At 41.2% G+C, this 27,916-nt stretch overlaps 3 protein-coding genes across 8 annotated transcripts; 2 read left to right on the plus strand and 1 right to left on the minus strand.

Annotated features, from left to right (window-relative positions):
* Nucleotides 1-173: 173 nt before the first annotated feature.
* Nucleotides 174-27,916, plus strand: LOC125890251 (uncharacterized). Of its 2 annotated transcripts, XR_007449520.1 has the most exons (5): nucleotides 174-240; nucleotides 9,940-9,975; nucleotides 10,471-10,609; nucleotides 25,131-27,591; nucleotides 27,770-27,916. XR_007449520.1 is itself a non-coding variant. In XM_049578804.1 (4 exons), the coding sequence occupies exon 4, from the start codon at nucleotides 25,939-25,941 to the stop codon at nucleotides 27,361-27,363; it is 1,425 nt and encodes a 474-aa protein (XP_049434761.1). In that variant the 5' UTR covers nucleotides 174-240; nucleotides 9,940-9,975; nucleotides 10,471-10,609; nucleotides 25,131-25,938; the 3' UTR covers nucleotides 27,364-27,916. The 2 variants fall into 2 exon arrangements, 1 of the variants encoding a protein (XP_049434761.1); XM_049578804.1 differs by having other exon boundaries at nucleotides 25,131-27,916.
* Nucleotides 13,154-17,421, plus strand: LOC125890278 (uncharacterized). 4 transcript variants are annotated; one of them, XM_049578845.1, is made up of 5 exons: nucleotides 13,710-14,049; nucleotides 14,578-14,623; nucleotides 14,709-14,800; nucleotides 15,680-15,956; nucleotides 16,737-17,421. In XM_049578845.1, the coding sequence occupies exons 3-5, from the start codon at nucleotides 14,712-14,714 to the stop codon at nucleotides 16,950-16,952; spliced, it is 582 nt and encodes a 193-aa protein (XP_049434802.1). In that variant the 5' UTR covers nucleotides 13,710-14,049; nucleotides 14,578-14,623; nucleotides 14,709-14,711; the 3' UTR covers nucleotides 16,953-17,421. The 4 variants fall into 4 exon arrangements, with proteins under 4 accessions (XP_049434804.1, XP_049434800.1, XP_049434802.1 ...); XM_049578847.1 differs by lacking the exons at nucleotides 13,710-14,049; nucleotides 14,578-14,623 and adding an exon at nucleotides 13,154-13,209 and having other exon boundaries at nucleotides 16,285-17,421; XM_049578843.1 differs by lacking the exons at nucleotides 13,710-14,049; nucleotides 14,578-14,623 and adding an exon at nucleotides 13,154-13,209.
* LOC125890240 (uncharacterized) lies at nucleotides 17,692-23,527 on the minus strand. Of its 2 annotated transcripts, XM_049578781.1 has the most exons (13): nucleotides 23,488-23,527; nucleotides 22,336-22,523; nucleotides 21,794-22,013; nucleotides 20,684-20,795; nucleotides 20,385-20,469; nucleotides 20,141-20,247; nucleotides 19,852-20,049; nucleotides 19,673-19,759; nucleotides 19,274-19,527; nucleotides 19,002-19,130; nucleotides 18,766-18,906; nucleotides 18,534-18,654; nucleotides 17,692-18,215 (listed from the first exon to the last, which is right to left on the minus strand). In XM_049578781.1, the coding sequence occupies exons 1-13, from the start codon at nucleotides 23,521-23,523 to the stop codon at nucleotides 17,998-18,000; spliced, it is 1,896 nt and encodes a 631-aa protein (XP_049434738.1). In that variant the 5' UTR covers nucleotides 23,524-23,527; the 3' UTR covers nucleotides 17,692-17,997. The 2 variants fall into 2 exon arrangements, with proteins under 2 accessions (XP_049434738.1, XP_049434739.1); XM_049578782.1 differs by lacking the exons at nucleotides 21,794-22,013; nucleotides 22,336-22,523; nucleotides 23,488-23,527 and adding exons at nucleotides 20,876-21,144; nucleotides 21,366-21,431.

Raw genomic sequence — 27,916 nt, forward strand, 5'->3', positions numbered from 1 at the left:
TCTCTGGGATTTGTATAAAATGAATGTAAAGTGTATTTTTACTTGTCTAATGTTGAGTATGTGTGTGTAAGTTAACACAAGGTCAATGTGCTTACTCTGTGATAAATTAGACATGTGAGACAGGGCATATTTATTTTTGTCATTTGTTCTACTTCGTTATTGTATGCATCCTTACAGTATTCTGAGAGGAGGGAAGGATGTGAACTGATGCAGTCCCTGTCACATGTTGTATCATTACAGGTATGAATGGAAAAAAATATATAACCACTATACGATCATTTCAATTCATGCTTGATCATGTTGATCATGCTGTTCATTTTATTTATGTTCTATAGAAGTTGTATAAATGTTTTGTTGTGCTCAGTCTGCATTTGGAGCTGAGAGAGACAGTATTCTGAGAGGAGAGAAGGATGTGAACTGATGTAGTCCCTGTCACATGTTGTATCATTACAGACTCATTCAGTAAAAGAGAGCCGTGGTGTCGTGGTGATTTTGTGGTGTGTTTCAAACGTGTTACAATCAGCACTATTTTGTTTCATGAGGAGATCAGAATCAGTGTAACTAGAGTGAAAACTTTGGCTCTATTTATTTGGGCAAGTTTCATCAACAAAAAGTTAGACTACACAACAAAAAATTAGCCCCTACTCCGATCCAAGCAGTATTATTGTGATGACAGAGCACAGCAGTTTCAAAAGGCTCATCTCAACCTGCAGTGACTGATAATAATAATAACTACGCTATTCCAAATATTATTCTGTCAGCTGTGATAAAAGATGTCTAGTGTATGTTATAAAAGTTTATATGTGTGCATATAATCAAACACTTTTAACAGAATGAAACATTATTGTAACAACTTGTAATAGCAGAAATAAATATAATGTCTGATTAACTAGCACCCCACAACAGTAATAAACATGATCTCTCAAATAAGTGATAGCATTGAGGAATATATAATATTTTTAGCCAAGCACAGGGCTAAAAAAAACCCTAACCCATGTGGCGGCTTTTCACCAATGTAAGAAGTGTTGCCTGATCCTCACCTGCTGCGGCAGATAAAGGAGTGGGCTCGGTGCATATGAAAAGATTCATACATATTGAAAACACAGCAGGTCTGATCCCGCCCTCATTCATAATCCATATTCCTTAAGAGCCCCAAGAACAAAATAGCTCTTAGTGCTTAGCTTTGGAATTCATTACAATACATTCTCCCACTGTTGCTTAGTTTGGACCTGACTGAATGCAGAATAGGGTTCGAGGAATAAAGCTGGGTGGTCCACATATAATGTGATTATACATGCAAAGCATAATGCATTTAGAACAAGGGACGCTTTTTTAGAGGACAGATAGATAAGGTCAGATGACAAAAGAGAGGGATTGGCAAAATGTGAATAGAGGAGCCACAGTAACATTATCTGGCTCTGTTCCAACATGCAAAGTATGGCTGATGTTGATGAAACATTGCTCTATCACTTGGCTTTAGAACGATTTTATATTATATCAAGAATAGCCTACTCAAAATGACCCAAAAACATGAACCAAGAAAGAACTAGAGTGTGTGTAATTGCTGAATAATGTTGCTCTGAAAGAGGAGAGGCACAATGATTGATGACTGAATGATGATCAGTAATGGAGAAAACAATTCACATTTATTTCTGTGACTGACAATATATTAAAGATTTGGCCCAAAGCCAGTTTATGGAAGCATTTGCCTTGGCTATTAATGTGTATTTTATGAAGAAAGAAACAATCTAAATTAAAGTTTTTATCAATCAGTTCTCTTCAGACAAAGAAAAACTCCCCAAACCCTGTAATGGGGAAAAAATGGAAGAAACTCAGGTAGAGCAACAGAGGAAGCTGGTGCAAGTCCATCATGGGCCAGGGGGTGTGTGGACTGATTTAACTACTGTAGCAAGAGGCTAGCCTGACACGTTACAATAATTAAAAAATAACAATAAAGTCTAGAAGATGTAAAAGTATGAACTAAGATCTCTGCATCAGCCATTAGGCAAAAAGACCAAATTTTTATAATGTTGTGTAGATGAAAGACAGTGATCTTAGTTATATCTGTAATGTGGTAATCAAAATGTACTATAACAATTTGGGACTGATCATCTTAGACTGGTCAAACTGGATCAAAGTGTGTTTTTTTTTAAGTAGACATTTAATGACAGCAGTCTTAAAGCTATAGTGCATAACTTCTGTCGCCCCCCAGTGGATAATGCGTTATTACAGCAAATAAGCCGGCACTTCCATGTACACAGAGTAACACTCGCCACACACCGTGTACACAGAGTAACACTCGCCTCACACCGTGTACACAGAGTAACACTCGCTTCACACCGTGTACACAACGCCTACACAACATGGCGAACGCCAGGCTGCTAACATTACGTTCATAGCACCATTTCCAAGAAAATAATAAAGTACTAGGTCCAGTACATGTAACGGCAACACATACTACTCATAATATAATTATAAACAAGACAGAGGGATGTTGTATGCTGTAAAGCCCTGTGAGTCAAATTGTGATTTGTGATATTGGGCTTTATAAATAAAATTGATTGAATTGATTGATTGATAAACCAAGTCACTTACTTATCCAACAGCAGCAAGGCAACATCCGTGTCTGCCCTCAGCCCAATTTCTTCCTTCAGGGCTCTCCACCGAGGAAAAGCGACGCCAATACAAATCCTTGTTTGCCTTCTCCATTGGTCACTTTCCTTCTTTGCTAACGGACCTTTAGCCGAACGTCCAGGCTTTTTCTTTGTGGTAGGATCCACTTCTGAACTGTGTCTCGGTCGCTTCTTTGGGTTCTCCGCCATGTTGCTTTCTCTTTCTACCTGCGGTCTACCTCTTGCTATGAGACTCTCCGCTCTTCCTCCCCCTCCCTTCTTGTTGTAAGGTAAAACACGGCATTTCCTGTGCGCCAGCGCGGGAATGTCGCCGGTCGACACGCAAACTAAAAATGATATATATTGAAAAGTAAAGTGAGATGTTAGAGGAGCCGATCGGCTTAATCGGCATTGTGTCATCTCCTCTAGTAGTGGCTTGGCTGAAACAGACATTTACGGACATGTAGAAGTTAGGCACTAGGGTATAGCTTTAAAGCTAGTGGGGGTCATGCCAGTCGTAAAAAACAAACAGACAATAATCAATATAATGGGTTCCAGAAATGGCCAGGGTTCTTTAACAAATGTAGCTCGTAGGGGGTCCAGGAGGCAGGTGGTAGCTAAGTTCAAGAAATTCTAAGGCCATTTGCAGGTCTTCATAGGGTCTTTACCCACTTACACAATTCCACTTTATCTTGTCAAAAGAATATTCACAACTTGGAATAATTTGTATGAAAAGCCCCTTTAATTTTTATGATCTTACAGACTGTAGGAATATGAATAACTTACAGGGTAAGAGGGCAGACATAAACAGTCACCACTTTTTCTCTATCTCTTGCTTACAAGGCCAGTAAATCTTAACAAATTACTCTGTTCTTTAGTTGTCATGTTGCCAGTATATAATTGTGGAGAATCTAATTGAGATAACAATGTGTAGCATCTTCTTATTGACAAAGGTTTAACAATTTATATTTGTATGAACCATCTACTCACCTAATTAAAGTTAGCTCAAGTGAGTAGCCAACAACCTGGTTCTATACATTCAAAATGAACTGCTTGGCAGCCAACCCCCCCTGCCATCTAATTAAGACAGGTATCTTATCTGTCAAATGTGTTGCCACACCTGGCTAGTAAAAGGAACTGGCAGTTTAACTGGGACTCAGCTTTTAATTGAAATTGTACGGTAATTACATAACCCATTAGCCTTAGCTGTGCTAATTAGCAAATGTTAGCATACTGACATGCAAAACTAAGATGGTGAATATGCTTAACATAAGCTAAACATCAGCATGTTAGCACTGCCATTATGAGCATGTTAGCATGCGGACATTAGCATTTAGTACAGCTTCACAGTGCTGCTAGCATGGCTTTAGACTCAAAACAGGGACAGTTTCAGTTTAATATATCAGCTAAGTGTTCCAGTACATCTTCCCCAACTCTATTTCTCTTCTTCTCATTACTGTCACGATGAAGAGTAACAACCTTTTCCAACAGCTTCTCATGCACTTGTATGTACAGTAAATTTGTCCATACTGTATAAGAGACTATGGATGTGTGTGTGTGTGTGTGTGTGTGTGTGTGTGTGTGTATGTGTATATACATTTCCTCATGTGAGTGGCGGAGAGCTGATTAACAGAGTGGTGAAGAGCTGAAAAAGAGCACATCCTGAAAAACACACCGCATGCAAATGTGTTTGTCACTCTGACAGTATGTCTCAATTAAGGCCCGAGAAGCCGAGCAGAGCCGGTCTGAGCTGCCAGCTTCGTTGACCCCCCACCCTCCAACACACACATACACACATTATGTCCACACACTTCCTTAAAGCATAGTGAAAACTGAGAAGGACAAAGAAGAAAGAGAGGAAACTGAAGGGAAGGGGAAAGAGGAAGCCTTCAGCGATGTGACAGCGGGGGAAATTCTTGAGAGGAGTCTGTATAGTAAATTGACAACTGGAGATCCACGGCGAGGCGGGATGGTAATGATAAGACTGGCTGGAGCACACGCCACTGATGCCAGCGCAAGCTGTAATGACAACAATAATGGCAAACAATAAACACTCAGATCTGACATCCCACCGCAGGCCCCCCCCCCCCCCACACACACACACACACACAGCTGACGGCCACTGTGGCACAGCTCTTTACTAGAGCATGGTTTACCCTGCAGAAAACACGTACATGTTAAAAACACACCAGAAAAACTGAAACAAACACAGAATATACTCAGTGTACATATAAATGTAGGCTGTGGATCCACACCAAACACATCAAGTGCAAAAATACAAATATAATTAGGCACACATTCTGTGCAGCTGCAAACAGCTAAACACATATCCACACAAACTGTACAACTCTGCACGCACACACACACACACACACACACACAGATGTACCACAGAATTAATTTCCCGCACACGCAGTTACGTACACATTACAGAGACAGAACATGCAATGATGAACACATTGTGTGTGCAACTCACATATTAAAATACACACTGAATAGTACACACATAAAACACAGATAAACAGACACATTTAACAGTGTGTAGCTGCACACACACCAACAGACTTGCACTCTCTCCAGCACCACTGTAGCAGGGAGCTGATGGCGAGGAGAGACCGATGATGGCTGATGTGGTGGTGGCTGGCTTGGTAGCCATTTAATTAATCTCTAGACAGACAGTGGCTTCAGAGAGAGAGAGAGAGAGAGAGAGAGAAGGAGAGAGAGAGAGGGGGAGAGAGTGAATATGGAAAATCAAGATAGAGACAAAAGAAGCGACAGCCACACAGGCTGTGTCTGTCTTTCTGTCAGCCCTCAGGACACATCAGACGCTGAACCTCAGGGGCCCAGTCTCTGTCTTGATGGAACAGTCCCAAGTCTTGGTTTATAGAATATGCAAGAATGGAGGGATGGGTTCAAGTTTGAAGGGTGGCTGCGTGGCTGCAGTGAGCTCGGGGGTACATGGAGTTGCTCAAGAGGAGACCCTAACAACTTATCTTTGTTTGTTTGTCATGCTGTCTGTCAGCTAGAATGCAAATGTAGGGCTGGGCAATATTAAATCAATTGAAAATGATATCTTAATATTTAAATATGTATATATATATATATATATATATATATTTCAATCAGGAGTGAGACAGGAGTAAGAAATAAAGTTCAAATTTAATGCTAAATATAGGTGTACAGATTAACAGATGATTGTGCTGATAAGATTTTAACAAAGTCTTTGGCGCTTAGACACCACAGGGAGATTATCTGAGATCTTGGGCCATCTAAATGGCAGTAAGATAAATCCCCCCATGGAGTCTAGACACTGGTGGTGGTGGTGGCTGATGACTTTGTAGATGAATGATGAAGCAAAATGAGGCTGCATCCAAGGAGACTAGGTGGTGATGGGGAGGTAGAGGGTACACACAGCAGCAGCATGAAAGGACTGTGGGCTGAAAAAGAACTATATTTAAAATGAGGAGCAGTGAGATGATAGGCTGACGGAGAAGGTATGTCACTGTGCTATTGGTTAATTGTAGATCAGCTGTAGAAAAGCTGATGACTCAATTGACAGCCCCGAACGCTGACAGCCAGAGATAGAGAGTGAGCATGCTTACGAGGGGTGACTAGCAGGGTGAGGAAGAAAGTTACAGACTGTTGGGGTCAGCATTTTCAGGGTGTCATACGGCAGCACCAATTATGTTGGGAACAACAATATTAGGCCTCACTAAGGGGACACCATTAATGTTGTAAATTGGCTATCGGAAATAATTAATAATTATTAATAATAATTAATAATTATGTTGACTATTGTGACTTCATTAACATTAAATCACCTCGTTGGGCACCATTCCAGTAAAGGAAAAATGATAGCCAGTTAAAGATATCAGTCTCATAAAATAGGCTAAACTATTAATTTGGAGTTTTGATTAATAATTAAATTATAGCAATAATAAATTAACAGTAAAGCCTGAAGGATTTCGGAGTTCTTGACCCAGCAGAGGCTGACTAAGCAAAGCAAAACCAAACACACAAATTCTAACTAACAAGCTTGGTGTGTATATATGTCTGTGTGTGTTTGTGTATGTATGTGTGTGTGTGTGTGCGTGCGAGAGAGAGAGAGAGAGAGAGAGAGAGAGAGAGAGAGAGAGAGAGAGACAAAGGCGGGTGTGGTGATCAAAGAGCTGTTTGGCCTAACCAAACAAACAAAATGGCTGACAACGGAGAACTACAAGATGGCCGAATCAAAGCTGGCTTCAGATCGGGAGAGGTGTTTGTCTGATCGTGTGGTCACGACAAAGACAAAGGAAAAGAAGCAGGAAATCTGAGATGCCTCTTTGGGTGTAGCTCTGTCGAAAGCCTATTTGTTGATGAGTCTATGTGGATGTAATTTGCGTTGCAAATGGTCTGGATTAGTGCAGAGATTTGTTAGTTGTGTGCAAGAATCTGTTTGTGAACAACATTAGCAAACTAAACACTTAGCTTTGGTGAAGACAACTAACCAATGACCTGACTGCAAACAATCACAACAATAACTCAATGACAGCATTAAATCACATACAACAAGTTAAACAGTCTTGCTTAGCCTGTAAATCTGTGATAAAGCTATGCCCAGTTGTTACGTTACCGCACTTGGTGGTGTGCTGCTTTGTTAGCCAGCGGAAGAGCTGTGGTTCCAGATGTAGTCTTTGGTGTGTCCTTTGTTCCAAAAGTGGAACTCTGAGGAAGGTGGTCGCTTGAGGTCTTTACAGAGTTAGACACTGGGTGCTAACTCAATGGTTCTCCTTGTTGCTAGAAAGCTAGTTGCAAACCTTGTGCTTGCAAGTCGAACTTATCTGGTTAAGGTTTGCCTGTGCCTTGAGTATGGGCAAGTTGTGGTCCAGGAAAAAGAAAGTCTGTGAGCAATTGCCCTCCCTTTCGTGGTTTGGAGCAAGGGAGCAAGGGTCTGGGTATCTGGTCTGGTCCAGGCCCAGCCGAGAAAAGAGGTGTGGGCTGCTCGGCAGCTCCCAAGTAAAAGAGAGATCATCTGAAGGGAGCAGACCTTTTACAGATGCCTGTGACATCACAGAGTCACATGTCATTGTAAAAGTCCTGTCCAATCAAGTTTTGAGACTTGTGTCTCACTGAGGTGTGAGATGACCTCCTGTAGAGATAATGTCAAATAGCTGTTTTTGTTTGAAGAACAAAGAGCATGCAGAGAGGAAAAGCCTTCACACGTCCAGTTTAGAATTTAACAAATGACAAATCATCTGTGGTCCTGTGACTCCAAACAAGACTAAGCATAAAAAGTATTGTCTTCCTGACTGAACTTTCGCTAGAGCTTCATGTGTATAAGATGCTCAGTCTGCACAGTGAAGTTCTTATTAATGATGTGTTCTGAACAGTATACAAGAAATCATAAATTACTGAATAATAGTTATATAATTTATGATTTCTTGTATACTGTTCAAGAAATCATAAATTACTGAATAATAGTTATGTAATTTATGATGTCTTGAACAGTATACAAGAAATCATAAATTACTGAATAATAGTTATGTAACTTGGGTTTTTTGTTGTTGTTGTTTTTTTGTTTTTTAACCTCACCATGTGCTTGTCTTTATGTGCTGTCATTGGTTGCGGATGTTCACGTCCACTGACAAAGGAAGGAAGGAAGGGTGGGGGCTGCTGAGTGAATTTTTACACCTTGCACAGCTCTACAATGACATGATATTTTACCCATTTTAAATAGTCAAATTTACAGTAAAGTTGCAGTGATCGACAAAATTGCAAAGTTGCACAGAATTCACAGGGATTGGCTAAATCTGTGTTAACTGTTGTGATTGCAACACGCAGGGGAATGTAGTCAGACATTCAGTCAGATGTTTTAGAGGATGGAGTAAAATTATTTTATTTTTACTTTAACATAACTGTGATAACATTTTGCTTCAGCCTCCAGACTTGTTGGAAAGCACACAGAAGCAGATTAGTGTTGGTTACTAGTACCATTACCAGTAACTGCGGCAGTGCCATGCCATTGTTCCAATGGCGGATTATAGAAGAGACATAAGAGTACCCAACTGCAGGCAAGATGGCGGACAAGGGCGTTGCCATATATCCAGTCCATACCGGAAGTCCATACCGGAAGTTAATCTTCTTCGTGTATACATACCGGATGTCCATACTTGAAGTTGTATACATACCGGAAGTCCATATGGGAAGTTCGTTTTTAAGTCTGTCTTTTTAATATTATTTCTTTTAGCAATGCATATACAACAATTATTTATGTATATATATATATACATCTATATATATATAAAAAGTTTGGACACACCTTCTCATTCAATGCATTTTCTTTATTTTCATGACTATTTACATTGTAGATTCTCACTGAAGGCATCAAAACTATGAATGAACACGTGGAGTTATGTACTTAACAAAAAAAGGTGAAATAACTGAAAACATGTTTTATATTCTAGTTTCTTCAAAATAGCCACCCTTTGCTCTGATTACTGCTTTGCACACTCTTGGCATTCTCTCGATGAGCTTCAAGAGGTAGTTCAAGAGGTATATATATGTATGTATATATATTATAAAAATAAATAATAATAATACAATTATTTTAGCAATTATTCTAAATACAATCATGTTTTGTTTGGAATAACATTGACCCCAACAAGTTAAACCATGGACACAACAAATGTCATACTTACTCTTACATCAGTATGGTTAATTGTAACTATTTAACTATTAAATGAACGTAATAATTAGATTGTCATATTGTCAGATGTATTCTATTATATTTCAGGAACACATGTAAACACAATATTACACTATTGTTCTGGCAACATAAAGAAGTACTTGGAGTTCTCTTTTTTTGTGAACAAGTTTTTATTCTAGATATCAATAATAGAAAAAATGGAAAAACAGTAAAATAATTTATTTGTTTGGTCTATAAAATGTAAGAAAATGGTATAAAATGTCAACCACTGTTTGCCAATGTCTTTTAATGCGTGTGCGTGCGTGCGTGTCGGTAGATATTCAATGTAATGATGTAGTTGGCCGCGCGTGCGTGCGTTTCATGGCGGGAGGTAAGTCGTAGTTGTGTCGCTCTCTGGTGATAAATGTTCATAAAAGTTGTTATTTGTGAATATTTGAATGCGGCCAAACTGCTGTATGCTGCTCTGTGTAATGTCTGACTCATCCTGTGTGAGTCATGCAGAGACTTGAGTCTGTTAAATTAAGTTTTACATAAGAGAGAATATAAATTGGAAGTGCTATTGATATTTTTAAGTGGCACAGCCAATTATATACAGTATGTTGCTTAATGTGTGTGTCTGTTTGTTGGTCTGGCTGTTTGTAGCATCAGAAGGCAGGAAGTGACCTTCCAGAGAAGCAGGTGCGTACCAGGCTCCATATGTCATGTTGGTTGCTCTCAGGGTATGTTAGTAACAAATTGTATAATACTGTGTATACTGTTTTTATGCATGTCAGTACATGCTGTTATAATACCAGTGCTATGAGTGCTTGCAGCAGCACAAAAAGACCTTATACTTACATTATTTTTTTTTTCTTTTTTGTGAGTACTCCAATATTGAAAACATTTCCCTATAACAAACACCCTGTCCTTGCCAACCAATGTTAGCTAAGGTTATGTAACTTTTAATATTATGTAACAGATTAATATAGTCACCACTTTTGAATTTCACCAAAACATTCTTCTTTTATTAAAATGTTGTTTTGTTTTAAATCGTGTGCACGTGTATGTGTGATTTGTAAGTTTTGTGTAAGAAAGAATACAAATTGGAAGTGCTATACATATAATATTTTTAAGTGGCGCTGCCAGTTATGTTGCTTAACGTGTGTGTCTGTTTGTTTGTCTGGCTGTTTGTAGCATCAGGAGGCAGGAAGTGACCTTCCAGAGAAGCAGGCGCATACCAGGCTCCAGAAAAATCCAAGCGGGAGAGTGGAACCTTTAGACTGGCCACAAGCCTCTGGCACTGGGCACTGGGCTGTCTAACCAGAGCTCCTCGGTACATTTAGCCACAGTAAAACACACTTTCCTCAACAATCGAGCATCAGATTCAAAACAGATTAGATTACACCACTGAAATCAATGTGTCGTGTGCTTGCTAACTGAAGCAGACTTCAGCCAGTCAGTGGCATTCTCAGCCCTTCGAAGTAAGCCGAAGGTAGTTTGTTCAAAGATGCAGTAAGGTACCGGTGCAAATTTTGTGGTCTTCACGCCCAAAACTTTAAAGGTGCTGTATGTAAGAATGTGGCCAAAACAGTTACTGCACTCAAATTCAAAATACTGCCACGAGTCGTGTCCGCCCCCCCCTCCCCTACAGATTCGAGGTTGCTGGACAGCAGCATGCTGGAGACTGATTTGTTTGCCCATGGGCGGCTGCCGTGGCAGGGCTGCGTCGCCGCGTCCTTGATCTTCAGTTTTCCAGCGGACCGTTTGAGCAAGTCCGGCTTCTCTGCTGCTAACGCTGCTGCCGGGATACAGCTGAGGAGACTGCTAATGCTATGTACCGGGACACTGTTAACACTGCTGCCGGGATACAGCTGAGGAGACTGCTAATGCTATGTACTGGGACACTGCTAATGCTGCTTGCCGTGCTGCTGTAGCTCAGTCGTAACTGTAACTGATGCTGAGACTCTACTGACTGTGTGACTGGTAGACATCGGTGGGTGGTGCAAAAGGCCAAAACACAAATTCAAAACATAAACATGATTTGCGGACCGTAAAATTTTTTTTTAAATGCGAATATTCTGGCTGTACTATTGTTGTCGATGAGATCAGTATGTTATATGAACATTATTCCTTAGTCTCTGTGACATATTAGGAGGATTTTATGACTATTTGCTTTAGATTTCTTACATATAGCTCCTTTAACTGTGCATTCACACCAAAAGCATCATGAGCGTCATAAGCAGTCGGCAGCCATTCATTTTCAATGTACACTTGCTACGAAGGGCGTCTGGAGCGTCGGCAGCAGCAAGCAGCGCGATGCCAGCGACCGGAGCGTCACTGTGAAGTTGAGAGAAGCTCAACTTTATGCAAATGAGCAGCGACGCTGCTGAAGCAGCAGCGAGCAACAGGCAATTGCAGACCGTGAATATTCTAGGCGGGACAGTGAAAGAAAAAGAAAGAGAAGACAAAAATGGAGGAGAAGTTGATTGTGGCGGTCTCCAGTTTCCCAGAGCTATATGATGTGTCTCTGTTTATTTACAGAGACATCCAGAAGAAGTCAGATGCCTGGAAAAGGGTATCTGAAATTGTTGGTTTGTCTGGTAAGTAAAATAGGCTCGTGTCGATCCTATGAGTCATCCTGTGCACAACTGATCAGCTGAACACATCTGCAGCACAGCTTGAAAGCCCTGCCCCTTGGCAGCCTTCTGCAAGCCCTGCCAGAGCTGCCAGGCAGCACGATGACAGCGACCTGAGCGACCGCTGGCGCTCATGACGCTTTTGGTGTGAATGCACAGTAAGAAGTTTTGCGTGCATGTGAAATCACAGACGTGGCGAACTATAGATTTGCATGTGGGATAGATGAGTGCCCAAGTACTTTTAAAACATAAGGTCACACCGAATGCAGAGCGGGTTCAGTACAGGGGTAATCTGACCTGTCAGGTTTCTGGTTGTACATATGTGGCAGATAGTTTTTCTTTATTATGCTTGCACCTCAGATTTCACACCAGAGATGGAAAGAAGATTTCCTGTCCCTTTGAAGGCTGTTCCAATAAGTTCAGTGTTAGATTGTCTTTTTCTTCCCATGTGTCAAGGAAACATAAGCAGATATTCTCAGCAAAGCAGACAAGTCAGGATGAAATTGACAGTGCCCAAGCCCCAGATGAGATTGAGCCTCCATCCATAAATGATCATGAAGAAGGTTTTGGCCAAGACACAATGTTAAACAATTTGGCTCTGTTTTATTTGAAAATGCAGGCCAAAATGCTTTTGCCTGCCAGCACTATACAGTGCATTATAGAAGAATTTCAAGATGTCCACAGCTGTTGAATGAGAGAAATTCTTGCAAAACTGCAAGAGAAACTGGCAGTGTTAAACTATGGGGTGAAATTAATGCCAAAACTCCACAAACAGGCAATAGCGTTTCATGCATGTTCACCGTTTTGCAAACAAACTTACTGTGTTTTGCAAATACAAAACACAATTCACAAACTAATGTATTTGTTTTGCAAATAGGAAATTTACCTATCAAACAAATACACTATGCTTCTGACACTAATAATGTTTCTTCAAGAGAAAAACAAAATCCTTCACCTAAAAAAAAAATACCACTACAAAACAATTATACGGCTACAAAACAATTTTACAACCACAAAACAATCCTACAACCAGAAAAAAATCTACAAAAAAAATTCACGCGCGTAAAACAATCCTACGCCCAGAAAAACAGCCACGTGACTTTTGGCAGTAGTATTCCTCCTGTTTGTTTTTCTCGTGTGCACTCTGATCCACAAACAAATGTCCCGCAATTGGCACTCCACAACACTGGGTGGCGCTGTTGAATCACTATAAGGTCTCCAGCGCCATAGTACCAGAGTGAGACCCGGTCCCAGACCCAAAATGGAGAACCGAGGAGGAGGGAACGAAGCTCAACCTGTAAGTAACGCGTTTGTTTTATTATCCCCTCATTTTCAATCATGCAACATTATTGAAATATTATGAGTTGGTGCGTTATGCTGCACCAAGAAACGTGGGAGCGCTTTGTGTTCAATTAGGTCCAGACGTTGCGCTCCTAGCATTGCAGGCTAACGTTAGCTCTCGGTAGTTTCCTTTTCCATGACTGACGGCGTTGGTAGCTAGACGAAAGGATGGGGTCAGGCTCAGAATAACAATGGTTAGATTGGTATTAGTGTTGTTGATGATGTTTGATCACTTGACATAAATATGGGACAGACTGCTTGCTACAGGTGGCTTGGCTGACATTAGCCTTGTTCAAGTTTAGCCTCCGTGTTTAATTATGTCTTTGTTTAATGAGTGGATTATAGTCATAGTAAATGATAATAAATATGTAGGCTCATTGTGTTATCCTTTTTTTTAATCTATTTGTTATTATAATATTTTGCTGGTCAATACATAGAGCGGTACACGTTATGTAAGTCAATGTAACCTTTGTCTATGCATATCCGGTTTCTGTGAAAGAGATTATTATTATTTTTCTTTAATCAACCATTATTTTTGAGCTCTCAAACATCCCCCCTTTTCCCTTCTCTCTAGGAACTGCTTGTACAAACTATGTTACAGAGACTCCAGACTCGGATTCAGCATATCATCAGTGAATATGAAATTATTGAATTTGTGTGTTCTCAGGAGGCTGTTCTTTTCAGTGCTGTGTCTGCCCAGGTCCTGATCCCAAAAGCCATTGTAGATGCACTTACAGAGCTGCACAAGTTGGTTGTTGAAGAGAGAGACAATCAGGTCCCCATAATATTTGTGCAGGTTTGTCATGGAGCTACCGGGCGTCCAAGATTCGATATTTCTCCAGATTCACTGTTACATTTCATCAACCAAGAGCTTCCTGTGCCCCGTATTGCTAACTTGATGGGAGTGTCCACTCGCTCTATCTATAGGAGAATGAGAGAGTTTGGCTTTTCTGTCAGCGCACGCTATAGCACCTGTTCAAACATGGAGTTGGACCGTTTGATCACTGAAATAAAAAAAGAAATGCCTCATGCTGGGTACCGCTTAGTTAAAGGAAGCTTGAAGGCCCGAGGATTCAGAATGCAGTGGGAGAGGGTGCGGGCCTCTATGCACCGCATGGACACTGTTCGCATGCTATGTCGGTTGAACCAGTTAGGGTGTGTTGTGCGTCGCACCTACTCAGTTCCTGGCCCCAAAGCTCTGGTCCATGTTGACACCAATCACAAACTAATACAGTATGTTTGGATTTGATGCAATATAAATGAAAGATATTTCATTTATATTTTTTTGCTGGCTGTACTATAATGATGTCTTTGGTCTAACCAGGTACAACATTGTCATTTTTAGTGCTGTGGATGGCTTCTCAAGAAAGGTGCAATTCATGTGACATAAAAAACATTTAAGAGGACTGTTGACAAAAAAAAAAAAAAATTACACCTTGTTAATGTTTTCTATAGATCATGTACCTGGGTGCAGCAAACAACAATCGGTCCTCAACAGCACTGGCATTCTTCCAGCAGTCAGTGGAAAGACATGGATTCCCATCGAGGTAAATAGTACAGGTTCTGTGGTTCATGCCTTGACTTAACTCACCAAAATATGTCAATCAAGCAGTTGAGTTTGACTATAACCCTTTATTTATTTATTTGTTTTGCTAAATGTAACTACTTCATGTTTAAGTGTTAAGTTGTTGTGTGTATTCTCACACAAACTTGACATTGCACGGCTGATGTTCTCTGTCAAGGGAACTGGAAGGTCAAGTTTCATTGCTGGAAAGAGCGTGCACAATCAAAGGCAGGTTTTTGTTACACTTCTATTTCTATAGACCAAATATAAAAAAAAAAAAAAACGTTTTGGATACTTTTGATATAATGCTCATTTTCAACTCATTCAACTCTCTAATGTTTATTATTTATTTATTCATTCTTTCATTCATTCATTTATTTTTTTTGACCAAGAAGTTGCAGACTTCTTTGTCTTCCACCTGACAATCTTGCAGCATTGGTCGATGGTGGTATACCTATATATCTGATCATGAAATGTAATTAAATCTGGGTGCTAAGGTGGTGGATTGGCTAGAGCCACATACAGTACACCAGCTAGTTTTTGACTCCCGGCTGGGGGTTCATGCACCCCCACATGTATCCTCTATGTAGTCTTTCAACTGCTAAAACAAAGTTGTCTATCTATGCAAAATAAAATATTTTATGAAAATAAACAAGGTAAATATTTATCCAAGTCTTTGACATGCAGCACATAGTGACTGAAAAATAAGGTTTTAAATTAAGAAAAAAAAAGAATATTCAATTAGTTGTCCTTTAGTTTTCTTAGAGACCTTTAGGTTATATCTCTGGTTAATTTATGCAGTTGGAACACATGCATAAATCTATGTAAAACATATCTAATCTAAATCAAATTCTCTTCCCAGAATTGAACGACTCTGGAGAGACGTGTGGTGTGCTGTGACCAGCGTCTACTATAGTGTGCTGCACTCGCTAGAGGAGGATGGTTTTCTTGAACTATCAAACATTGCACACCTTTTCAGCTGTCATTATGCATTTCTGCCAAGACTACAAGCGAGTCTTGATACCTTCAGCAGTGGATGGGACAACCACCCACTCAGAACTGAGGGTAACCTGACACCCAATCAGCTGTGGGAGATGGGGAGCATTCAAGATGCCATGGAAGAACCAGAAAATGCAGAGGTAAATAATAAATGTCACATTTTAGAGAATATTAATTCACAATATGTATAATAGTTATTGAAAGGACTACTAGACTGTTATTGGCCAATTTAAGCTAAAATTTGGGGGCATAATGTGCTCCATTGTTCAAATTTGCTAGAGAGTATTATATGCACAAGTTGTGTGAGAAGATTTTAATTGAATTGATCAAGTATATTCAATCAGATTTAAAAATAAAAATGCCAATGTGTTTTTAAGCTCTACATCCAGCAAAGTGGGTTCCTCAGGCATTGTGGTTCAATTTTCATTCATTCATTCATTCATCTTCTAACCGCTTCATCCTCTTGAGGGTCGCGGGGGGGCTGGAGCCTATCCCAGCTGACATCGGGCGAGAGGCAGGGTACACCCTGGACAGGTCGCCAGACTATCGCAGGGCTGACACATAGAGACAGACAATCATTCACGCTCACATTCACACCTATGGACAATTTAGAGTTATCAATTAACCTAGTCCCCAATCTGCATGTCTTTGGACTGTGGGAGGAAGCCGGAGTGCCCGGAGAGAACCCACGCTGACACGGGGAGAACATGCAAACTCCGCACAGAAGGGCTCCCACGCCCGGGATCGAACCGGCAACCCTCTTGCTGTGAGGCGGGAGTGCTAACCACCACACCACCATGCCGCCCTGGTTCAATTTTCTTTTGAAAATTTGAGAACTTTTGTCTTTGTTTTGGGGTCCTTGGTGGTTTTGGTAGTGAATGTTTTAAAACCACTGCTCAGCAATCTACATGTCTTTTCAGGGATTGTACTTACCACATTTGGACTGGGAGGACAGTGGCCTGCTGGATGAGCCACACCATGGGGTCACTGTTCCAGATACCGGCAACATACTGAGTGCTGAACAAATGGCTGCACTAAGGGCAGCCATAAATCCTCTGAGACAATCACAATCACATGGTGCAGACATCTACTTAGCTACGGTCCAGTATGTGCAGTACTTATTAGGGTTACAGTAAGACTGTTGGTGATGTTTGGACTGTAGGGTGTGGCGGAATCATGGTTGAAAGTTTTTTGGGGTTTTTTGGCTTATGTTTATTTGTCATTGCGCTTGTTGTGTATAATTGCTTCAAAAAAACCTGTAAATAAAAGGACAATGAAGATGATGGTTCTGCTTCATCCCTCCTACACACTGATGCCTCAGTTAAGATCATTCAGGTGAGCAGACCGCTTTTTTCATATTCAAGGGCCTGATACCAAGTAAAAGGGGTTGTCACCATTGTTGATGGACAGTTTCAATTTCCTTGTTTTATTCAGTAACAATGAAGGCCTCTTATCTTTATCGTCTGTCCAATCAGCTGGTGAGGAAACAAAGGCAAAATTGATGTCAAAGAGTTTAACAATGTTCAGATGATGTATGATGTGTAAGTTTTTCTGTGAAAGGTGCTTTATGTATAAATTTATTACCACTGCTTTATGTGTAATACATGTTGGGCTGTTTGTTGAAAACTCTGTACAATAAACATGTCATTCAATTATTTCAAGAATGTTTTTATTTTGTTTCAGAGTAATGACAATTTGTTTTTCTCTGTGCTTTGCAACTGTGCTTATGTCACAGCAGGCAGCCAAGGTGAAAAAAAAACCTTAACAGAACAATAACCAGCTTTTAAAGAGGAACTACGCACCTTACCTTCATTAAACAGCTTCAGAATTACAATTATGGTTAAATTAAAGACTTGTAACCTGTCAGAGGCAGAGAAGAGGCTCTCTGTCTTCTACGTAGCACCTCTTTGCCAAAAACCAACCTTGCAAGATCAGTGCCTCCATCCTAGCAGCACCATGCCTTAATGCGCCCTGCAAACTGAAATCTCTTGTTTATGACAAATGAAACTATACAAATATACCCTTCCTAACATTGCATATATAACGTTATCCACCGCTTCATGGATTTCCCTCTTGCCAGCTTCATTGAAAACAAACGCACATAGCTGGAAGGAGGGTCAGAAAAACAGTGGGGAAGCGACCAGGCCTGCATAGTTCCCCTTTAATGACACTATACTGCCACTACACTAATCCAAACCCTGTGTCGGAAGTTTGAAGGCAGGCAATCAAGTCTTTCTTAAAGGTCATGTAGTCCTTGTAGCGGGCAGGAAGACGGAGAGTCTCAAAGCATGTGGACGATTTTGGTAGGCTGGAGTCTACGACCTCCACTATGAGGGTAGCTGTTGGAGCCTCCCATCCAACCCAGAACTTCACAAGTGCCTTCAGTTCATCACTGGATGCTGAAAAACAGAAATGTTTAAAATATGTCAATGCTCATAGTGATGAGCATGCTCTCCTTTTTTATACATTTTGCTCATGGTTGTCATGTACATCTTAGTCAAGAACAATGCTTTCCAAAAGTTTACCTGAAAAGTATTGGTTAAGATAGTTGATGCCAACTCATCGATATTATTTCATCATTACTGTTTGACTCCAGTTTTCAATATTTATTTTTAAAAACAAGCTCGAGCAATTCTTCTTTCATAAATTAAGAATAAAAATGACAAACAGAACCAGTGTCTTGTTTGTACATGCATCACTCATATAATAAAGTATACCATTTTCAATGAACTGCCGTAGGTAGCCAGTGATGCAGCTCTTATCCGACACAGAGCATTCATCATTGTCATTGTCCTCGGTCCCGGTCATTTTGGGCCACTTGATGCATTCGAGAATGCACTGCACATAAAAACAACAAGCAGAGAAACAAACTGGGATAGGCAATTGTCCTGGTGGATTTAACAATAAACTTTCAGATACTACCAAAACTGCTTATCTTGTGCTTTTTACCTCTGGGGTCAACACAGAACTCATCTCCCGAGGGAAAATCTCTGGAGCAACATCTGGGCGCGCACAAATGAGGGGCCACACCATGGTTTCTTTTAGGCCTTTTCTTATTTGCTTTACTTGCTTCATCGTCCGTCCAATGACCTAGTGGGGAAACAAAGACAAATCTTTACACGTATAGTGGTTTAAAAGAGATATAAATGTTGTCAAATAGTTAAAAAAGAAATATATTCAAATACTGCATGATGTAGAAGCCTCTCAAAGAGCCATCTTCGGTTGTTTTGGGTCATCAATGGAAGGTCCCATGCAAGACACAAGGTGTCAAGGCTCTCCTTCTCCTCTGCTGACAGTTCAGAACTCCCTTCAAGCTTTAAGACAAAATATGAACACACTTAAACCCAATAAAGAAGAATCTATTTAAAAAAAAAAAACAGAAACACAAATCTGTAAAAACCTGAATTTACCATTAGACAAAAAAACCAATTTTTTTTTTAGTTTGAAGAATACACACCAATGTGATCTTCTCTCGTAGGTCCAAGTCTGGGCAGTCATTAATTTTTATGAGGGCGGTTTCAGGTGTGCCGCCACATAGGACGTGCACAATGGCAGGGCTTAGTCCCGTCAGTGCAGGACCTCCATTTAAAAAGCAATGACCGATCATGCGGCCTGCCATTAGGCACAGGTCACTGTCCACAATGAAAGCAGAGGAAGAGGGAACAAGGTGATCCGGCTCGCCGTCAAATAGATTCGTGGCACCAGCATTTCCTGGCAAACAGAAGAAATTCCCTGATCAGGTACCTTGTATTCAAAGTTTTACTTGGCCTCTACACATACAGCATTAATTGGAGAGATGATGGCAGTAAAAATATTGCAGCTAAATCAAATATGGCAATGTAATTGAGGACACTACCTAAATTGATCTTAAAACCATATTTGAGCTTCTCCATGATTCTGGACAACACGAAGCGGTTCACTCCCTCTCCGATTGCTGGATCACCTATTAAATATAAGAAATACTCAGGGTTATTTGTGAAAATCAAACTGCACATAAATTGTTAAATTGAATAAAAAGAGAGAAAAGAGATGGACCTTCAAGTCTGCATTGCAGAGGATTCACCCACTCTGCGCTGCATGCTTTATAAAAAGCAATCAAAGCCATTTCCTGGTCTAACTGGCTGCTCCTAATGTCAATACGCAAATACAGTGGCTTCCCTGATGCGTGGATTTCAAGTGCTGTCTTCCTGTACACCTGAGCAGCCTTTGCCTGGTCTGGTATGGTCTTCCAATCTAGAAATAGATGGAAAGTTTAACATAGTAAGCCATTAACCAAAAATTTGAACATGAAACACTCAAATGGTGTATCAAATAGATTACAAACCCTCAATTGTGTGGTCTAACTCGGAAGGTCTTGCGGCCTGATTCTGAGAAGGCACAGTTTGTGAGGATGCACCACATGGTCCTTCCGTCGGATCTAAATCCAATCCCCTGCTTTCAAACAAGTGCTTCTCCTTAGTTGATGGCATTAATGACATAATTTCTGGGTTTTAGCTTACTCTAATATCTGAATAGGGTCTAGGCAGAATCTAGACCTTGTAAATACAGGGAGTAATACAACAACTTACATATCATTGCAGCCGCTGGCATGCATCTCAATGACTTGAGCAGGGTACATGACCTGGCAAATGGGACACGGCATCTCTGTAGCATCTGTGAAAGCAGAGAAGACAAGAAAAATAATGAATCAAATGTTATCAAGGACTTACTGTTTTGTTTAGAAATTATAAATAACCCAAAACAACTGATTTTACTATCTATCTATCTATGCATATTCCCTGTTGGGCTTGCTTAACCCATCATTAACCAATAAACCGTAAAAATATGTTTAGGTATTCTTGTGCAATGACAGTGTACTTATACTTACTGCTCTGACTGCAGGATACAAATGCAGCATCATCCTGATCTTTCTCAACAGCAGCACCAACCCCAGCACCAGCACCATTATCTTCTTCGTCTTCATTGTCATTGTTGTCTTCCTGTCAAGTAGATTAGGTTAGGTTGAAAATTTTTTTAAAAACATTCACTTTAGCTAAAAGTGTTATGTTGAAAAACTTACTTCTTCAGTACAAGATTTGCGACTACATGAGGCTACATGCAGAGCCAATGCCTGTAGTGGTAAACATTCTCCACAGCACTTGCATTCTGACTTTGGCATCTTGCTAAACTCGGGGGCATCAGCTGGGAGTGGTGTTGTGTCGATGTTGTCTTGCAGTGGAATGATGAATAGTGTGATTTTTCCATAACTGGAAACACTTTTTAGGAGCTTGCCATTGTACCCTTCCGACTCTGGTGGGACCATGGCGAGTTTTCTCTGGCCACTTCCTCCTTCATTGTTTTGAACAGTGGCAAAATGATCAAATTAATAGGGATCAAAGTAAAAGAAAGTTATCAACTGAATACTCTATCCACATTTGGGGCATGTTAATTCTGAACCCTGGAATATTATCATAGATATCTAGCAACACTGATTTAATTCTACAGTTTTAAAATAATCCATTTCAGATGTGTCAAAACACACATCATCACAAATTATGTTGTATGCCTACCAGTAGCCTTGTAAAACAGCCATCCCCTGGACAAACTCTTCAGCTTTGGATACTCACACTGCAGCATTTCTGAAATCTTAATAGGACAAACCATTGGCAATTACTTTTGGGGGAAAAAAAACACATTTTCTCTTTAGTTTAGTGGTGAGGAAGTATGTGCCACGGAGAGCAGTGTGAATGCAGTTTTTCCTTCTAAACAAAGAGTTCAACAGGTGCTTTCACTGATTATCTAGCCTCGCTCTACCAGGCTCTTCATAGAGCGGGAAAGAGCCTGGTATCGGTCTACATTCTGGTTCTGGTCAAGAGAAATCACCAATTCACCTAGGCAAAAGGGTTGATCAAAATAGAATGTTAAATTCTGGCGTACCGTTAATTCCTGTCTCCCATTTTAAAACATTTTTATCATTTATAACATTGACAGGTATTACCTCTGAATGGTTGCTGTTGTCAGGAACCATTATAACCCTCTTTCCCAAGCCTGCCATCAGGAGTGTAAGCTCCTCGGTGCCCTGTGGAGTTCGGGTTGTCAAGAGGTTTGGAAGCAAATAGAAATTAATCTTTGTTCCTCTTGGGGATGACGCTGCGGCTGGTTTTGTCGCTGAAAACCTGCGCTTCCCAGTGCTCTTCCTAAAGAGAGCAGGAAAAGACCTGTAAAGAAAATGGAAAGGCAAGTCATACAAAATCTTAACCCACATGGAAAGGCAAGGCAAGTTTATTTGTACAGCCCATTTTTACACAGTTTGTCACAAAGGGCTTTACATAGTAACATAATACCATAACATCCTCTACCCTTAGACCTTCACACTGAGGAAAAACCCTTTTAACAGGGAATCGGAGAAACCTCAGGGTGAACAACAGAGGACCGGCATGCAAGGGATGTTGTTGTTTACAGACAAAACCAGTTCACAACAACAACATATAGAAGCGGCATAGCCTATACACATTATAGATACAATGTTGTTTTTCTAACTTAGACATCTCCTGCTGCACGTTCTCCTGAATCGTTCTGCGTTCCTGGCTGGACTGTGGGGCCTGTCCCTGTCCCTGTCCCTGTACTTGGCCTGGCACCTCAGCCACCTGCCCAGCTTGCTCCACATTTGCTGCCAATGGGGAAAGCAAGTTTCGGGCAGCAGCGGCGATGTGGATGTAGTCAGGCTTCTGGACACACACACACACACATACATTCATACATACATACATACACACATACACACATACATACAAACAAGAATGAAAAAAAAAGACTTGAAACATCAACAATATATGTACTTAAATAACATGGATTGGCACAGGGAGACTTGCAGCTGCTACAGCTAACGTCACCACTACTCCCGCCACAGTTGCCTATAAAAACAGGATGCACACTGTTCTAGCTTCACTGCAAACTTAACGTCGTCTTCACTGACTGCTCAGTCCGTTGGCCAGCCCCTCTCTCTCCCGTTACCGTTCCTACCGTTATGTCATACACCGCTTGTAAAATTGGTTAGTTTGTGACCGCTTGCGACACGGTGAACACGGAGGCTAAACTTGAACTCGTGAAGCACAAGGCTAATGTCAGCCAAGCCACCTGTAGCAAGCAGTCTGTCCCATATTTATGTCAACTTGTTCAAGTGATCAAACATCATCAGCAACACTAATACCAATCTAACCATTGTTATTCTGTCAAGTGTAACGCCAATTCCGATGTTTGATCTGTCACTCTGAGCTAACTGAGCTAAACTCTTCGTTTACATATTCTGCCTGGTCTGAGCCGCATGTGTGCGGCTCGTAATGTTACGGTTGTAGTGATAGCTAGGGTAATAACATCTGCCATGTGCAATTCTGAATGTTAATTTTTCAGAATACATACCGGCATTAGTAACATTACAAGCCAGAGTGACAACTCAACGTAACCTGAGCCTGACCCCATCCTTTCGTCTAGCTACCAACGCCGTCAGTCATGGAAAGGAAACTACCGAGAGCTAACGTTAGCCTGCAATGCTAGGAGCGCAACGCGTCTGGACCTAATTGAACACAAAGCGCTCACATGTTTCTTGGTGCAGCATAACGCACCAACTCATAATATTTCAATAATGTTGCATGATTGAAAACGAGGGGATAATAAAACAAACGCGTTACTTACAGGTTGAGCTTCGTTCCCTCCTCCTCGGTTCTCCATTTTGGGTCCGGGACCGGGTCTCACTCTGGTATTATGGCGCTGGAGACCTTATAGTGATACCTTATAGCGCCACCCAGTGTTGTGGAGTGCCAATTGCGGGACATTTGTGGATCAGAGTGCACACGAGAAAAACAAACAGGAGGAATATTACCGCCAAAAGTCACGTGGCTGTTTTTCTGGGCGTAGGATTGTTTTACGCGCGTGAAATTTTTTTGTAGATTTTTTTCTGGTTGTAGGATTGTTTTGTGGTTGTAAAATTGTTTTGTAGTGGTAAAATTGTTTTGTAGTGGTATTTTTTTTAGGTGAAGGATTTTGTTTTTCTTTTGAAGAAACATTATTAGTGTCAGAAGCATGGTGTATTTGTTTGATAGGTAAATTTCCTATTTGCAAAACAAATACATTAGTTTGTGAATTGTGTTTTGTATTTGCAAAACACAGTAAGTTTGTTTGCGAAACGGTGAACGTGCGTGAAACGCTATTGCCTGTTTGTGGAGTTTTGGCATTAATTTCACCCCATAAATAGGTCCATCTTAAAATTTAAACACTTGGGAAGTGATTCTCACAATAAGCCAGCTGTAGTATATATTGGTGATAGCATTAAAAACCCAATGGATTCACAGGTCTGGCAGTTGTGTCTCCAGCTAAGAGACATAGTGGAGCTCATTTGTGCTCCCAAAATTAATCATAATCAGGTTGCATACCTAAAGGTAATGATAGAGGAATATGTGTGTCTGAGAGGTGCCACATTCCCTCTTCATCCTCTGAGGCCAAAGCACCACTATTTGTTGCACTGTCCGGACCTCATCCTGCACTTTGGTCCACTGATTCGTTTGTGGACCTTAAGGTTTGAGAGTAAGCACTCATATTTCAAGGAGTGTGCCAGGAAATTACACAACTTCATACACTTGTGCAAAACATTGGCAGAAAGGCATCAGTTGCTTCAGTCTTACCTTTGTAGCGGCCAGTTGTTTACTCCGACAATTCAGGCTGTCGGTGAAGCAAATGTATATGATGAGAACTTATATAATGATCTCATTCAGAAAGCAGTAGGGACAAGCGACTTCAGAGGCATCGGCAGTGACATACAAAGTAACCAAATATAGCAAAGGCCTCATGGACCACACTGACCGTGGTTACGTATTTGGGAAAATATCCCAAATTCTCCTTAATCGCACACAAGTGCAGTTTGTTGTCAAAGTGCATCAGTCAGTGCGTTTGGTTGAGCTTGGACTTCACTGTCTACCTGATTCTGAGAAAAACTATCTATGCGTCAGTGCTGACAGTGTATGTGACTACCATCCACTTCCACTATATCAGGTGTCAGCTCTCTCAGTTGTTTCCCTGCACCACTCAGTGTGTTTTTCATAAAGTTCCCAAACAATTACATACCACCATTGTGGTCAAGAGTTAATACATATGACTAAATATGACTATGACAATTATCACTATAACCTACAGTATATTTTGAAGAATATAACATTACATATAAGAAAAGGGGTTTATTTAAGGGTAGATTTATTTAACACAGTGGCTACAACATTTCAGGAAGTCCAGTGATTTATTTATTATTACATGTCTTTCATTTTCCCCTTTCTCTCATGTACCAGAGTTTGGGAACCCCTGGCTAAAACCATTGCAGGTATGGATGACGAAAGCCTTCCGCAAAAACTTGGGAAAGCCTTGCCTGAATTGGACTTTGCACAGCTGAATACATTGCTCAAGCGCCTTGGAGAAGAACTTGGAGTGGTTACAGAAGATGACCTTTAGTATGTGGAGAGGGATGATATACAGCCCCTTTTAACTCCAGTACAGACCCGCAGACTTCTTAAGGCCTGCAGGGGAATGGGTAAGGAATACATGAAAATACATGAAAACATCAAACATGAAATGTGTGGAATCTTGTAATAACTTAAGGGTCATGATTGCTGTTATTCCTTATTGATTTCTTTATGCGATTACGTTGCTATGTACATTATGTTTTTTTTATATTTTGAAGCAGTTGGAATCTGAATGTCTTTTTGTTTCTCTTTTAAAAATCAAATAGACACATGAACACAGATTCAACAGGGAGCTCCCTGGAACTTGTCACAGTCACCAGTTCACTCCTTTCATCACAAAGTTCCACTAGTCCTGTCCTCTCTGCCATCTCACCCCTTGACATACAACCACAGGCTGGTCCCAGTTCTTGGATCACCAGATTTGTTGTTCCATGGGAGAAGATGTCCCCTGCACTCTCACTAGCTGACCACCATCCCTCTGCCTGTACTGTCCTCGTTTGAATGCCTTGCATTCAAATGCAATCCTCCTCTGTCCTTGACCTTTCTTCTTATTTACCGCCCCCCTAAACCCAACCCAGCTTTCCTCCCAGAGTTTTAGGACCTATTCGGTACACTCTGCACAACCTCTGCTAATGTCATGATACTTGAAGACCTTAACATTCATGTGGACACCCCCTTGTGTCACTTTGCTGCTGAGTTCCTCCATCTACTTGACTATCTTAACCTGCAGCAACACGTTGATGCACCCACTGACTCAAGGGGGCACACACTTGACATAACAAACTCTGTTCCCATCATGAACTTACAGGTACACGATCTAGGGCTGCCAGACCACAAAGCCGTCGTCATGGAGCTGCCTTTCTCCCTCTCACCCTACTCTAAATCGAAGCGGCAAATCCGCTTTACAGCTATGAAAAACATCGACTCAGACGCCCTTGCTTCAGATCTCAGGTGCGTGTCTTCTGGCTCTGTTGCTCTCTCCTCAGTTACTGAGACAGTGGATTTCTACAATCAGTCCCTGACCAGCCTCCTAGACAATCATGCCCCCGTCAGGACCTGTACGGTCACCTTTTCACGCTCAGCCCCTTGGTACACTAGCGAGCTGTGGAGGATGAAATCAGCTGGACGTATTCTTGAACGGCGCTTCAAGGCATCAGGACTGACTGTACATAAGCAGGCCTATAGGGAACATCAAACGGTCTATGCCAAATCTCTCAAAGACGCACAGTCCCAGTTCTATTCCAATGTCATCAACAAGAACCCCGGCATCTGTAAGCAGCTCTTCTCCACCATCAGTCACCTTCTCAAACCACATACCAGCTCTCACCTGGATGCCACAGTGGGAAAGTGCAATAACTTTATCAGCTTCTTCAGGAATAAAATAACAACCATCCGCTCCCTCCTCTCCAGTGCTTCTAGCCCCTCAGCTACTCCGACTCATATGACCGACCCACTGCCTGGGCCTTCCAGACCTTTCAGCCATTTTTCTTCTGTCACACAACACGAGGTTGAAGCCATAGTCAAAATAATGAAAGCATCCACTTGTGCACTGGACCCCCTCCCCACAGCCCTGGTAAAGTCCAATCTTCCTGCCATCAGTCCCCTCAGTACCCAGATGATAAACCTCTCCCTTCAAGCTGGTCATGTCCCATCTGCACTTAAAACTGCTGTCATTAGGCCACTGCTTAAAAAACACACATTAGATCCAGATGTCCTTGCTAATTACAGACTAATTTCAAACCTTCCATTTGTCTCAAAGGTGCTGGAAAAAGTAGTGGCTGCTCAACTCCACAACCATCTCAAAATTAACTGTCTTTATGAAACATTTCAGTCTGGTTTCCAACATGGCCACAGCACAGAAACAGCACTGGTTAGGGTGACCAGCAACCTGCTGATGATGGCTGACGCTGGCTCCCCATCCCTTCTGATTCTCCTGGACTTGTCCGCCGCTTTTGACACTGTCGACCATAACATCCTGTTGCACCGTCTTCACACCATCGGCCTCTCCAATTCCATCCACAACTGGTTCTCCTCCTATCTCATCGGGAGGACTGATAATTGAAACCACACCATTGAAAATTTTTATGTCGGGGCTTCAGGACACTTGGATCACTACGGACAAGCAGTATGGAGAAATTTTTTGGTTTCATTTATGTGTTTTTGGACGTTTGACTCTGGGGCACCGTAAGCCTCCATTAGGTGGAGATGTGTTGCTATCCCCTCTCCCCTGGGATCTCCGCAAGTGATGTGATGACTCTAAAACTTCACCTGAGCCTTCCTCGGCATATGGGTGAGTAGATAATGGCTGAATTTTCATTTTTGGATGCACTATCCCTTTAAGGTCTGGATAGTGTGGCATTTGTTAAATTGAAAATGTGTAGTTTACCAGCCCTTGGCAGGTGAACCACAAAGTTAATTGATTTTTAAACACGTCTTCTCCATCTAACTCTCTCCTTCATTTACATCAGAAAGACACTCTCCACCGAAGTCCTTCCAACATCCCGCTGATCGACCCCAACCCCCCCCCATGACCAAACAAAGCTACATGGCCTCCCCTGCCCCCTTGCAAATTCTTTATGTCAAGAAAAAAGACAATCTGTTAATATTGTTTGTTT

The sequence above is a fragment of the Epinephelus fuscoguttatus genome, linkage group LG6 (genome assembly GCF_011397635.1).
Source record: "Epinephelus fuscoguttatus linkage group LG6, E.fuscoguttatus.final_Chr_v1".
NCBI lineage: Eukaryota > Metazoa > Chordata > Actinopteri > Perciformes > Serranidae > Epinephelus > Epinephelus fuscoguttatus.

Excerpts from the sequence above, each read along its gene's own strand:
- LOC125890278 (XM_049578843.1), top strand. The coding sequence starts at position 13,174 with ATGGAGAACCGAGGAGGAGGGAACGAAGCTCAACCT. Across the intron at positions 14,801-15,679 it reads AGACATGGATTCCCATCGAG|AATTGAACGACTCTGGAGAG; the intron begins GTAAATAGTACA and ends TTCTCTTCCCAG. Across the intron at positions 15,957-16,736 it reads AAGAACCAGAAAATGCAGAG|GGATTGTACTTACCACATTT; the intron begins GTAAATAATAAA and ends ATGTCTTTTCAG.
- LOC125890240 (XM_049578781.1), bottom strand. The coding sequence starts at position 23,523 with ATGGAGAACCGAGGAGGAGGGAACGAAGCTCAACCT. Across the intron at positions 20,050-20,140 it reads GTTAGACCACACAATTGAGG|ATTGGAAGACCATACCAGAC; the intron begins GTTTGTAATCTA and ends ATCTATTTCTAG. Across the intron at positions 18,216-18,533 it reads ACGGCAGTTCATTGAAAATG|CATCCAGTGATGAACTGAAG; the intron begins GTATACTTTATT and ends TCTGTTTTTCAG.
- LOC125890251 (XM_049578804.1), top strand. The coding sequence starts at position 25,939 with ATGATACTTGAAGACCTTAACATTCATGTGGACACCCCCTTGTGTCAC.